The 15640-nt window shown below is 38.4% G+C and overlaps 1 protein-coding gene across 1 annotated transcript; it reads right to left on the reverse strand.

Moving 5' to 3' along the window:
- Positions 1–11096: 11096 nt before the first annotated feature.
- Positions 11097–11770, reverse strand: LOC149175832 (uncharacterized). The gene has a single exon (XM_089421260.1). The coding sequence runs from the start codon at positions 11757–11759 to the stop codon at positions 11097–11099; it is 663 nt and encodes a 220-aa protein (XP_089277386.1). The 5' UTR covers positions 11760–11770.
- Between the last annotated feature and the right edge of the window lie 3870 nt (positions 11771–15640).

Below are 15640 nucleotides of genomic sequence, written 5' to 3' on the forward strand. Positions count from 1 at the left end.
TTATGAGGGCATCTAGCAGTGTAGTGACCAACTCTATCACAAGAAAAGCATTTGAAAGGTAGCTTACCTTTAAACCTTCCAAATCCCCTTTCAAGATTCTTGATAAAATTTACCTCATATTCTTCTTCTGAAATGTATCCTGATTCATTGAGTTTTTCGTTTCCATTTGTCGATACCTTAAATGCGGCTTCTCTCATATCTGATGGTCCTCCTTTTCTCATCTCAAAAGTAGTTAAGATTCTATGAAGCTGCGTCATAGTGATTTTTTGCAGATCCTCCTTTTCTTCTATGGTAGACACTTTGGATTCAAATTTAGCAGACAAGGATATCAAAACTTTCTCAACTAATACAACTTCCTTAATTTCTTCACCCAGATTCCTCATACAATTGACAATCTCATCTATACATAGGAAGTAATTAGTTGTGCTTTTGTTACTATGCATATGAAGAGTTTCATACTGTATTCTAAGAGTTTGAATCTTAGCATGTTTTACCTGTTGGCATTATGATGCATGTGTTGTACTTGATGGCAAACAACTCATAGAAGATCAACTCACTTATATATATCTAGATGAATCTACGTCAGATTACAATTCTCAGTATGACAAGTCCAAAGGGGGAGATTGTTGGAGAACTTACCTTTGGTCCATGGTAGTTAGTCCTTGGTATTTGAACTTTCATGCAAGGAAAAGCGCGTATATGTTGGAGAACTTACCTTTGGTCCATGGTAGTTAGTCCTTGGTATTTGAACCTATGGTTTTTCATGTAGAGAAAAAGTTCACGCACTTTCATGCAAGGAAAAGTGCGTATATGTTGGAGAACTTACCTTTGGTCCATGGTAGTTAGTCCTTGGTATTTGAACCTATGGTTTTGCACCATGGTACCTCGTCAGAAGTGTTGATCTCACGCACTTTCATGGTTGGTTCATGGTATTAGTCCGATAGTTTTTGATCCTATGGTTTTGGTTCGTGGTATTGCACCCAAAAGTGTTGATCTCATGCACTTTCATGGTTGGTTCATGGTATTAGTCCAACAGTTTTTTTCATCCTATGGTTTTGGACCGTGGTATTGAGAAAGGACTAAGGCTATAAAAGAGGAAGGAGATCATTTGGCAAAGCATCATCTGAATTATTGAATATCTAGATCTGGAATACAGTGATTGGGTTATGGTGCAGATCTGTATCTGAGCTAAAGAGGGATCTCACCGGTTGATGGAGAACAAGATCTAAGGATAGATCAGGATCAAATGGTTTGAAATGAATTATCTCTATATATTTGATTATGCTTATTCTAGATCTGTATATTGAATGATCTGAACTGGGTTAAGTTTGAAATCGCTGCAAGTCATGTTTGAATATTTATAGATCTGTACGTGGGTTGGCTTTGGTGTAAGCGCGTATATATGCAGGTTTGGTTCATTGTAGTAGCGTATACAATTTGAGCTATGATATTTGAAGTCACAGGTGGTTCTGGTTGTTGATGGGTTCTGATGACAGTTTAAAGGTGTCAGTATTCTGCATATCCTGTTTGGTTGATTGTGTTTAGCTTCAGTATTGATGGATGAGAACTAATATTGGATCAGGATCATAATGACTCATATTTATGTGATCTGATGGACTAGATCTGGGTGATAACACATATATTATCCTTGTATATGTATTGATCTGGTGTTTGGGTGATTCAGAAGATTGATTGATTATGTGCTTCAATGATATTAATGGGACTAGTATGAAAATTGGATGAAACGTGGCCTTTCAGATTATGTGTTGTGCTTCAGGAGTATCCAGTTTGAAAATGCATGAAACTTGGTACCTGGAGGAGAGAAGATTGTAGGTTGGTGCCTACGTACTAGTATCTTAGCTAGTACAAGAGCTAAGGGGGTAGTATCTCCCTTCCAGTAGCAGTTGAAAACTTTGGAGCATTGTAGTAGGTAGCAGCCTGCGTACTAGTAAATGGATCGGCTAGTACAAGAACTATGGGGGTTGTAGCTCTCTGCAGGTAGAAGCCTGCGTATTGGTATAAGACTGCACCAGTACATAAATATTGTAAAAGGATTTTCTTATTAAGAAGAAGATTGAGATGACTTGCAGCAGGTGGTTTTCTCCCACATTGGGTTTCCACCTTATATCATGGTGTTCATGTGTGTGACTTATGTGTGATGATCTGTTCTATTTTACTGCATCTGTTTACTGTTAATATGGTTGATAATTTTCTAATGCACTCATTAAGGATCAACTAACTGAATCATAAGAAGTTGAAGTAGCATATATGAATCTGAATATGGAAATGAAAAAGTTTTATTGATGTGATAATACTGATTCACCCCCCCTCTCAGTATTATTTCCAACAATTGGTATCAGAGCAGGTCCTTTGGTAGAAGCTTGATCGCTTGAAGGAGATCCTTGGAACAATGGGAAAGAAGCTTAAGAAGAATGCTCATAAGAAGAAGAAGACATCTCAGAAGAACTATGACAGTGGCAGAATCGATTGGGGATTAGGTATAAGAAGCTCTTCATATTCAGATTCAGATTCAGAATCATTTCAGAATGAAGATGAACTATCAAGTATGAATTTGCTATCCTCTGATGTTCCAGCTATCTATCCATTTGGAAAAGATGGAAGTGATAACGAAACAACTGAATGTGCTCTTATGGGTGAGGCAAGGAACTCTAAAGAGAAATCTAAAATGATCAACAAGGAGATAAGAGAGATGAAAGGTCAATCTCATCATCAACCAAGGAAAGAAATTTGTCAAAGAAAATCTTTTACTCCTCCTATGAATAATGTTGAATGTTATGTATGTCATAACCTTGGACATGTTGCAGCCAGATGTAGAAGAAGAAGGGTTCAAGATCATCAAACAAACAAATCATCTCAGTCAAGGTACTTTAATGGATATTGCTTTGCTTGCAATATTTTTAGTCACAAAGCTGCTGATTGCTACAAAAGCAATATGAAACATGTAAGATGTTATGCATGTAACAATCTTGGACATATAGCAAAGGAATGCAGGAACAAAGCATGGACATCACACCAAAAGGAGAAAACATCATCACACTTGAAGATATGGAAGAAAAAGGAAGTTCAGTTAGAAAGTGGTGGCACAACACATTATACAAACATAACAGAGGGAGCCGGAAGTGTAAAACTTCAATCTCCTAAGCAAGCTTGATAAAGGGAAGTTGCATATATACGCGAATTTGTTACTGCACAGTCGCGTATATGATTGTTTGAAGAAAGGCAGTAGGGACAAATTCAAGAAAAGGATCAGTTTTGCTCTAATTGATAATGGTTGCATTTTGCTAATGATGTGTGGATATGATGGTTAGAAGTATTTTGGTTCTAACTTGATATTGCTGATTAATATGCATGATCAGATTTGACAGATGGCACAGGTTTAGGGGGAGCATATGCTCTTAATGCATTGTTGGCATTATGGTTAATAGTCCTTGGTGATGATGCTTATATGGATAAATGATTCATCTTGCTATGATATGGTTATGAGTTGTTCGGATGATTCTTGGGGTTACATAGTTGATATTTAGATAAGATTTGTGGTTGATTCTCTAATGGTGCTTACATGGTGATCTTCATAAGGATAAGGAGAAGTACATAGCTTGAATTCACATCTTCTTTACTTGATGATGAGTCACTCATATGTTGTTGTCGTCATATGCATAAAGATCATATATTACAGTTATGATGCAGGATTCCTATTGTTCTTGGCACATATATGGATGAGGATTGTTCGCTAGATACATGGATGATTATTCAATGTTGCATTGTTGGAGACATGATGATGATGAGTTCTTACCTATATGATGATAGGTTGTTTCATACATATGTTGATTGATATTCCCAATTGATGATACTTGGTCCATGCAGATCTGGATGGCTATGGTGTTTCTCACATATGATAGAATGATTCTGTATATACAGAATTCTGTTCAAAAGGATGAGTTGATACGGACATACCTTGATGATTCATGCACTAATACAAGTTGCTGGTGACAGATGCTATGGAGTAGATCATTCAGTGTCGTTGCTGATGTTTATCATGATCTTATTTAGGTGTTTGGTCTCTGTTATAAATGTCATGTATATCATTCGATGTAAAGGTCATATCAAGACTCATGATGTAATAGTGTGTCCCTATCTATTGTAGTCATTTGATGAAATATTTCAGTCATATCAAGGTCATGTAACGGCCTATGTTGGTTTCCCCACTATGCCTGGGATGAATGATGTAATGTACTTGGTTGTCATTTTCTGGTATATCCCCACTTGGTTGGGAGATGGATGTATGTATGAGTATTTGGTGATAGGAAGGTCATTTATGATGTATAAAGTCATGTACTTCTTGTAGAACATCTTTCTGCAGACCTTGTTTAACAGTCAAAGGGAGCATGAACAAGCATATTTCAGTAGAGCGGAGATTTCAGCATGTTCTCAGAAAAAGCATGGACAGATTAGTGCTCGATGGCATATACAAAGGGGGAGCTCATTCAGAGATTTCAACAGGTACTCAGGGGGAGTATGAACAGCGGAATGCCTTTCTAGGAAAGAGAATATCTTCGTTCGCCCTTTGCCCTTGATGTCAAAGGGGGAGAGTGATTTGGTATTGTTGCCATCAAGTCCAAAGGGGGAGATTGTTGGCATTATGATGCATGTGTTGTACTTGATGGCAAACAACTCATAGAAGATCAACTCACTTATATATATCTAGATGAATCTACGTCAGATGACAATTCTCATTATGACAAGTCCAAAGGGGGAGATTGTTGGAGAACTTACCTTTGGTCCATGGTAGTTAGTCCTTGGTATTTGAACTTTCATGCAAGGAAAAGTGCGTATATGTTGGAGAACTTACCTTTGGTCCATGGTAGTTAGTCCTTGGTATTTGAACCTATGGTTTTTCATGTAGAGAAAAAGTTCACGCACTTTCATGCAAGGAAAAGCGCGTATATGTTGGAGAACTTACCTTTGGTCCATGGTAGTTAGTCCTTGGTATTTGAACCTATGGTTTTGGACCATGGTACCTCGTCAGAAGTGTTGATCTCACGCACTTTCATGCAAGGAAAAGCGTGTATATGTTGGAGAACTTACCTTTGGTCCATGGTAGTTAGTCCTTGGTATTTGAACCTATGGTTTTGGACCATGGTACCTCGTTAGAAGTGTTGATCTCACACACTTTCATGGTTGGTTCATGGTATTAGTCCGATAGTTTTTGATCCTATGATTTTGGCTCATGGTATTGCATCCAAAAGTGTTGATCTCATGCACTTTCATGGTTGGTTCATGGTATTAGTCCAACAGTTTTTTTCATCCTATGGTTTTGGACCGTGGTATTGAGAAAGGACTAAGGCTATAAAAGAGGAAGGAGATCATTTGGCAAAGCATCATCTGAATTATTGAATATCTAGATCTGGAATACAGTGATTGGGTTATGGTGCAGATCTGGATCTGAGCTAAAGAGGGATCTCACCGGTTGATGGAGAACAAGATCTAAGGATAGATCGGGATCAAATGGTTTGAAATGAACTATCTCTATATATTTGATTATGCTTATTCTAGATCTGTATATTGAATGATCTGAACTGGGTTAAGTTTGAAATCGCTGCAAGTCATGTTTGAATATTTATAGATCTGTACGTGGGTTGGCTTTGGTGTAAGCGCGTATATATGCAGGTTTGGTTCATTGTAGTAGCATATACAATTTGAGCTATGATATTTGAAGTCACAGGTGGTTCTGGTTGTTGATGGGTTTTGACGACAGTTTAAAGGTGTCAGTATTCTGCATATCCTGTTTGGTTGATTGTGTTTAGCTTTAGTATTGATGGATGAGAACTAATATTGGATCAGGATCATAATGACTCATATTTATGTGATCTGATGGACTAGATCTGGGTGATAACACATATATTATCCTTGTATATGTATTGATCTGGTGTTTGGGTGATTCATAAGATTGATTGATTATGTGCTTCAATGATATTAATGGGACCAGTACGAAAATTGGATGAAATGTGGTCTTTCAGATTATGTGTTGTGCTTCAGGAGTATCCAGTCTGAAAATGCATGAAACGTGGTACCTGGAGGAGAGAAGATTGTAGGCCGGTGCCTACGTACTAGTATCTTAGCTAGTACAAGAGCTAAGGGGGTAGTAGCTCCCTTCTAGTAGCAGTTGAAAACTTTGGAGCATTATAGCAGGTAGCAGCCTGCGTACTACTAAATGGACCGGCTAGTACAAGAACTATGGGGGTTGTAGCTCTCTGCAGGTAGAAGCCTGCGTATTGGTATAAGACTGCACCAGTACATAAATATTGTAAAAGGATTTTCTTATTAAGAAGAAGATTGAGATGACTTGCAGCAGGTGGTTTTCTCCCACATTGGGTTTCCACCTTATATCATGGTGTTCATGTGTGTGAATTATGTGTGATGATCTGTTCTATTTTACTGCATCTGTTTACTGTTAATATGGTTGATAATGTTCTAATGCACTCATTAAGGATCAACTAACTGAATCATAAGAAGTTGTGGAAGTAGCATATATGAATCTGAATATGGAAATGAAAAAGTTTTATTGATGTGATAATACTGATTCACCCCCCCTCTCAGTATTATTTCCAACATTACCTAATCATCTCCTTCGTAGCTTAGAATGATTTTGTCCCATATTTCTTTGGCAAATTTGAACTGCATGACCTTGACAAATTCTTATTGTGACAAACTTCCTAATAAGATAGTAACAATTTTGGCATTGAGTTCATATTACTTTCTATCTGTTGTATCTATAGGAATTTTTTATGGATATGTATATCCTCCTTCCACAATTCCCAAAATATTTGTTCCAAGTGATTGTAGATATGTTGTGGTTCTTATCTTCCAGTAGATAAAATTGCTCCCATCAAAGATTGGTGGTCTGATGGATTCCTCTCTTTCTTGATTACTCATCCTAATGGATCTTCCTTCAAATGATCAAGCCTCTTTTGAAGGACCTGCTTTGATACCAATTGTTGGAAATAATACTGAGAGGGGGGGGTGTGAATTAGTATTACCAAATCAATAATATTTTCATTTCCATTATCAAATTCATATATGCTACTTCAGTTAAGGATACCCGCGTGTATACACAATTGTGTTTAACGCAACTAGCGTATATCCAATAAACTTATGATTTAGTTAGTTGATCTTCAATGGGTGCATCAAAACATTATTAACCATATGAACAGTAAAAAGGTGCAGTAAAACAGAACAGATCATCACACATAAGAAGCACACATGAACACCATGATATAAGGTGGAAACCCAATGTGGGTGAAAACCACCTGCTGCAATTCGTCTCTATCTTCTTTTAATAAGAAACTACTTTCTACAATATTTATGTACTGGTGCAGTCTTATAGCAGTACATAGGCTTCTACCTATAGAAGGCTACAACCTTCTCTTGTCTCTAGCTTCTCTTGGAAGGGAGCTACAACCCCCTTGGCTCTTGTACTAGCTGATGTACTAGTACGTAGGTGCTGACCTACAAAAGGCTACAACCTTCTCTTTTCTTCCAGGGACCACGTTTCATAAATTTTCATATTGGATCCATAAATATAAAACAATCACCACTGCGATACAATCATTAACTTTGAATCACCCAACAACTGAATCACTGAAACCTTGTCATCAAAACACAGTCACCAGAACACAGAGCAGAGCCCAGAACTCTGCAACAACCACTAGAATCAACAACAACCTCAAACATCAAATCTCATAATGTATACGCTACTTGACTATGTCGAACCAACATGTATACGCCCTTTCACCAGAGAGAACCTGCGTACAGATCTGAAAATAATTACTTATACCTTGGATGCAATTTTCAACTTTAGATATACCCAAAACATAAGATATAAAGGACAAAACATGCGTCAATATTCAGATCTATTCATGATCATACCATATAATGATAATGCATTTTAGTCTTCATGATCCGGGTCCATCAACCTTTATCAACCGCATAGGTGCCTCCTAGGTTCAGATCAAGCAAAGCATCACAAACCCATAACCAACATACTAGATCTCACACTTCATCAGATATTCATCACTTGCACACTTGCCGATCTTGGCCTAATGATATTCTCCTCCTTATATAGGTTTAGGCCTCTCTCAATACCATGGTCCAAAACCATGTAGGACCAATACCTTGGACCCAATACCTGGAGTCAATACCTTGGACCCAATACCTAGGGTCAATACCTCGGACCAAATACCATGGGTCAATGTCGAAATACAATGGACCAAATACCATGGACCAAAACCATGGTTTCCAACATATACACACATTTCCTTCTGTGAAACTGCATGTGTACGTATATGTGCCTTTAATACATTGAACCTACATGTATATGCTACTTTGTTATAGTGAACCTGCGTATACCTCTCTCTGATCATTAATTCTTTGCTCTTGACCTATTGCACTATGTTATGTCATCTAAGTGAGTTGCCATCAAGGACAATACTTGTATCATACCTATATCATAATGCCAACAATTGTTGGAAATAATACTGACAGGGGGGGGGGGTGAATCAGTATTAGCAAATCAATATTCTTTTCATTTCCAATATCAGATTCATATACGCTGTTATCTCAAAATCAAGCCCTGGAAGGCTGCAAACCAGGAAGACTTCAAGTAACTATTTCCAACCAATCTTTTGACTAAGGCTTAGCCTCCTTAGCCTGAGAGGGCTCTCTCAAAGGGTTATTGATTTTGACTAATGATAAGATGGCTAACTCTTGTGGAATAACATGGACAAATATGAATGCTGGAAAAACATTAAACAAGTTTCCATTGGGCCTATGGAGTCAACAACAACTCAGTAAATAATGAAACTGCCTTTACATAGAAGTCAGGGCACTTAAGTACACACAGCTCATAAGTACACACAGGAAGTCAGAGCACAATCAGTGAATTCTGAGTGATTGTGCACCTATGCAACTGTAAAAAGACATAAAGGAAAAGATAAAATCATACATTCTGAACATAGAAATCCCTCATGAATCCTGAGAAGTAAAGAAGCCCAAATTATATTACTGAAATCTGTCTTTACATAAGCCAAAACAATGCTTTGTTTATCAAATTTCCAACCCCCATTACATTTCTGTTTCAGCTATATATAGAATCCTTATTCTAACTAATTCGAGCTTCCTCCTCCAGCATGAGGGGAGCTCCAATTCTGCCTATGATGACACCTACTAACACTTTAACTAACTAATAATTACAACTGACTACTAATTGACAGCTCTGGAATCCTAAAACAATTAAAATTCTAATTCTACTAGATCTTCTAGACTTCTAAATCAAATAGGACTCAAATTCCATAACAGCCTTGATCTACAATCATTTTCGTTCTCTGACATCTGGTTCCCTTCTGGCGGTGGTTGTGATGAACCTTTAATGCTCCATGTTTGTCTTCAATGTCACATGTTTTCCAATACCCTGAAATATAGGAAACTGCCCCTGTTTGTCGGTCCTTGGTCTGCCCTGCCTTAACATGTCCGGCTCCAACGAAGTATATCCTTTATCTTTTAATTACCCCAAAATGGAGCAAACTGCCACGTCTTTGATGTGCTGTCCACCGTTTGCATACCTGAAAGCCAAAACTTTTGCCAACTGTAACTGTTTCACATATCCTGTAGTGTGATAAATATGAAATATGTTTCCTTTATGACACACATCCAAAGTTGGATTCGAATCCATATTATCTCCACGTGTCTTGACCTGATTGAGTGCTGGCAGCTCCAGATGATGTTCTTGCATACCCTTTTGGCGTTTCCCTTTCAAAATTCCCGCTCATAATACAAAACTGTCTATCTGTGTTAAAATCATCACCTACAGCAGTTTCGTAGCGCGCTACGAAACTGCTGTGTAATTTCAAACAGCTTGCTTTTTAGTGCTTAGCGGACCAAGTAGTGGTAGCTGTGATATTACTAATGCAACAACTATACGACTATGAACATGAGGCCAAAATGCTGCTACACTCTCACATTCCTAATTATACACATGGATAACCTGATGTCGATACACAAAGTATGTAAATCCAAAAATATGACTATGAAAGGCAGAAGTATTGGTGTGACCGCTTTGCATACACCAGTCCAAGCAAAAAGTATAGTTGAAGTTGAGGAAGTGCTTCTGGGAAACCGACACTGCCAGGATCCATGGCATTCTCCCTATCCTTCTCAGTCTTCATCAAAAACATGTTCTTCAGATAAAAATGATTAATGGCTTCAATCAGAGAATTTCACCAGCAATGCAAGCCCATCCATCAACCATGATATAAGTGATGAAAAAGGTAGCTTTCATTGGTATTGAAACTCCAATAGTCTTTGGTATCTTGGTAGAAATCCTTGAAGAAATGACTTGATAATTTTCACCTCTATTATTGGTTTCAGGAAGGGAGCAACCTTCTCAATTCCATCAAGGTTGGCCAATGACTTCATTACTGTAGCTACTTGAAGTACATTCTGTGCTAACATTTGTTGGCCTTTCTGGAATAGCATTGCCATGACTGCTGGAACACCTGTTTACAAATTTCACAAGATTCTTCCCACTGCTTGACAGAGATGCAGCCGCACCTGAACAGCAACAGGGTTTTTGCCTTGTAGAATGTGTGACATTACTCTCTTCAACATCCATGTCACCTTTATTCCATGTGATTTCTTCAAAATCTTCACTGGCAATAGGATGAGTTTTAAGAAGATGACTAAAAGCCCCACCCAGTCTAGAAAAGTCAATACGATGTGAATTTGCTTTTAGAAATAAGCCTACAGGAAAAGTTTGTTTTCCCCCCGGTGAAGAAATCCTGCCCCAGTATCTATTTTTTGTCTTGGTCCCTTCATCAATTCACATGTATCATCCATACCAAAACCTTCAGACAAGAAACGCAGTAGTATTGTGTATGCAGAAACAAGAACTGAGTTATTTGAAAGACCAGGTGGAGGCATGTTACGATCTGCTCCTCTCTTCTTCCAAACAAGATTCTGTAAAAATGACGTGAACACTGAACCTGCTGATTGTGATGGGCTGGATGAGGGACTGAAGTTTATCAAAAGCCGACTCCGACGGAGTTCCCATAGTAATTATCTTTAATCGCAGCCTTGAATTTTTCCTCTGGCAATGGCAAGCATTCCTTCTGAATACGGAAGCGTACCTGGGCTGGAAAAGGCTTCTTCGAAGTCTTGAATGCATCAGGTTCAAGTTCATATCCACCTTTACCTGCAGCCTTGTATATTCCATACATCAGACGAAGGTTGAAGTCATACAAAAAGAGCCGCATTCCATTCGTAACCTTCTCAACAAGCTCTTTGTGCGCCTTAGGCAACCCAAAAACACGATAACGGAAACAGTCCTCCTTTGTTTTCGAGTTGCACATAAATATTAGCCCTTGAATGTCTTCCTTCACGCCACCGGCTGTTTCAGGTTTCTTATCATTCTGACCCTGCGGCTTCTTTTTATTCTTCTTATTCTTTTTCTTCTTGTTCTTGCCAGATTTCTTGTCTCCTTTCTTCGCATCTTCGTCTTTTTCCTCGTTCTTCTCACCTCCAGTCTTTTCCTCTGGAGCACCATCAGCAGCTTCATCTATAGCCATGTTCGCGGGTTCGTCGAGCTTTTCAGAATTTTTGTCTACCTTAGGCTCTTCTATGGTTTCCACCTTCTCAGAAACAGAGATCTCCTTCTCGACCTCGACCTCGACCTTGTCGTTGGCCATCGACTTTCCCTTGTTCTAAGATGAACCCCATGATCATTGGCACAGCAGTAAATACACCAATTTGGAACAGGAACTGTGTATTGAGAGCTGCCTCCAGAGCTGTGCTATCCAAAGAACGAGCTTTGTCGGTGATTGCAATATCCAAACCAGACAGGGCCAGGTATGCTTCAAACAGAGCAATTTGATTAAGTCCCACATCTCGTCCTTTTCCAACCTGAATGTACTCATGATGAGTGATATTTCCCTTCAGATTCAGAACTGATGACAAGCATACACGTAGGAGCTTGAGAGCATGCCTCCTGTAAAATACATCCACCCCAGAGCTATTTTGCATGACAGTTGTTATGGATTCGAACAAATCCCCAATTTTGTAGCGCAGCCTAAAACATGTTGTGCTGCGAAACTACAAAAAGGCTTTATGCGCATCAAACTAATGTGAGCGGTGTTGAAATTTTGGCATTAGAATTTTCAGTGATAACATACGCTGCTCTAGTTAAGGATACCTGCGTGTATACACAACTATGTTTAATGCATATAGCATATATCTAGTAAACTTATGATTCATTTAGCTGATCTTCAATGAGTGCATCAGAACATTATTAACCATATGAGCAATAAACAGGTGCAATAAAACATAACAGATCATCACACATAAGAAGCACACATGAACACCATGATATAACGTGGAAACCCATGTGGGTGAAAACCACCTGCTGCATTTCGTCTCTATCTTCTTTGAATAAGAAACTTCTTTTTACAATATTTCTATATTGGTGTAGTCTTATACCAGTATGCAGGCTTCTACCTATAGAATGCTACAACCTTCTCTCATTCTCCAGGTTCTCCTGGAAGGGAGCTAGAACCCCCTTAGCTCTTGTACTAGTTGATGTACTAATACGTAGGTGCTGACCTACAGAAGGCTACAACCTTCTCTTTTCTTCCAAGGACCACGTTTCATGAATTTTCATACTGGATCCATAAATACAAAAAAATCACAACTGCAATACAATCATTAACTCTGAATCACCCAACAACTGAATCATTGAAACCCTATCATCAAAACACAGTCACCAGAACACATAGCAGAGCCCAGAACTCTACAACAACAACTAGAGCCAACATAAACCTCAAATATCAAATCTCATAATGTATACACTACTTGACTGTGTCGAACCAGTGTGTATACGCCCTTTCACCAGAGAGAACCGATGTACAGATCTAAAAATATTTACTTATACCTTTGCTGCAATTTTCAACTTCAGATATACCTAGAACATAAGATATAAAGGATAAAACATGTGCCAGTATTCAGTTCTATTCATGATCATACCATATAATGATAATGCATTTTAGTCTTCATGATCCCGGTCCATCAACTTTTATCAACTGCATAGGTGCCTCCTTGGTTCAGATCAAGCAAAGCATCACAAACCCATAACCAACATACTAGATCTCACACTTCATCAGATATTCATCACTTGCACACTTGCTCCTTTTGGCCTAATGATCTTCTCCTTATATGGGTTTAGGCCTCTCTCAATACCATGGTCCACAACCACGTAGAACCAATACCTTCGACCTAATACCTGGGGTCAACACTTTGGACCAAATACCATGGACCAATACCAAAATACCATGGACCAAAACTTAGATTCCCAACATGTACATGCATTTCATTTGGTAAACGTGTGTGTGTACGTATACACAACTTGGTATATGGTGAACCTGCATGTATACCCTTCTTTGTCACATCAAACCTGCATATACCTCTCTGATCATTAATTATTTTCGATTTACTAGTTGTACTATGATTTGTCATCTGAGTGAGTTTCCATCAAGGACAACGCCTGTATCATAATGCCAACAATCTCCCCCTTTGGACTTGATGGCAACAACCACACCAGGTCACTCTCCCCTTTTGACATCAAGGGCAAAAGGCAGACCAAGATATTCTCTCCCTTGATATACATTTTGCTATCCATACTCCCCCTGAGTACATGTTGAAATTTCTGATTGAGCTCCCCCTTTGTACATGCCAAGATGTACCAATCAATCCATGCTCCCCCTAATCACATGCCGAGTCTGCAAAAATATTTTTCAAGAGAATAACTCAACTCTACAACTCAACTAAGTGAGTATGACCTTCCTATCACCAATGACTCATACATGCATCAATCTCCCAATCCAGTGGGGATACACTATTTTAACTCATCCACCCAACAAAGTGGGGATACACCAAAAGTTTATACATGATAAAACAAGAACATTACAACATCCATGCCAGGCATAGTGGGGAAAAAATGGGTCGTTACATGACCTTGATAGTAAAAGATAGATATGACATAGGGACCAAATATCTAGGACAAGACTATGATAGTCATCAGCAACTATCATCAGCAACATCTTTCAATCACCATCCAGACCATCAACCATGATCTCCCTCTGCACCTGTTCCACTTGAATAAAAAAAACTGTGAATTTGTACCAAGATCTGCTAAGATAATGCCAACAATTGCATTATTAGAAGTATATGCTCCCCCTGAGCCTGTGCCAGATGGTCTCTGTCAGACCCATATTAGACTCTTTTCATCCTGAGTCTGGCCCACTGTTTTCTCTTCAAACCAACATATACGCGACTGTATCCACAAAAACCGGCATATGTATGGGGATGCTCTTCATGAAACTCGCGTATAACCACTTTTATCTGAAACAGATAATTGTCAACAGTAAGATGATGCATCAACTACTCCTAGCTTATGTCTGAGGTATTCAAATGTCTCCCTGGGCGGTGGTTTGGTGAATATATCAACAACCTATTCCTTGGAGGGAACATACTCCAATTTGACCTTTTGTTCAAGCACTTGTTCCTAGAGAAAATGATATTTGATAGGTATGTGCTTGGTCTTTGAATGCATGAATGGATTCTTTGAAATACTGATTGCACTTGTATTATCACATAAAATGGAGATAGGTGGAGTACAAGTGACTTGAATGTCTTACAATGTTTAAATCATCCAAAGGAGTTGTGTGCAGCAAGATGCAGTAGCCACATATTCTGCTTCTTTGATTCTTTAAGATCTTCTTTTAGAGAGAGGATCTTAGATTCAAGTCTCTGAATTGTTAAGCTTTGATCTTTTACTACATCATGCAGCTGCTCCCTTACTTTGGTTACTATTTCCAGTTGTTCTTTTAATCTGATAACTTCTCTGTTTCTACATCCTTATTTTCATATGTCATGAGAAGCCTAATGTCTTCATCACTATTGGATGAGCCATTACTTTTATAATGAGTATAATAACTTCTATTACCTTCTTCAGACATCTTTCCTTTGTTATGAGGGAATCTAGCAGCGTAGTGACCAACTCTACCACAAGAAAAGCATTTGAAAGGTAGCTTACCTTTGAACCTTCCAGATCCCCGTTCAAGATTCGTGACAAAATTTACCTCATATTCTTCTTCTGAAATGTATCCTGATTCACTGAGTTTTTCTTTTCCATTTGCTGATACTTTAAATGCGGCTTCTCTCATATCTGATGGTCCTCCTTTTCTCATCTCAAAAGCAATTAAGATTTCGTGAAGCTGGGTCATAGTGATTTTCTACAGATACTCCTTTTATTCTATGGTAGAGGCTTTGGATTCAAATTTAGTAGACAAGGATCTCAAAACTTTCTCAACTAATACAACTTCCTTAATTTCTTCACCCAAATTCCTCATGCAATTGACACATCTCATATATACACAGGAAGTAATTAGAGATGCTTTCATTACTATGCATCTCAAATGTTTCATACCATATTCTGAGAGTTTGAAGCTTAGCACGTTTTACCTTATCATCTCCTTTATAGCTTAGAATGATTTTATCCCATATTTTTTTGGCTAAT

Source organism: Pinus tabuliformis, chromosome 4_1, assembly GCF_031772625.1.
Source record: "Pinus tabuliformis cultivar Carrire ecotype Pingquan chromosome 4_1, CPIR1, whole genome shotgun sequence".
Classification (NCBI taxonomy): domain Eukaryota; kingdom Viridiplantae; phylum Streptophyta; class Pinopsida; order Pinales; family Pinaceae; genus Pinus; species Pinus tabuliformis.

Coding starts and splice junctions, on each gene's coding strand:
- LOC149175832 (XM_089421260.1), bottom strand. CDS start 11,759: ATGGCCAACGACAAGGTCGAGGTCGAGGTCGAGAAGGAGATCTCTGTT.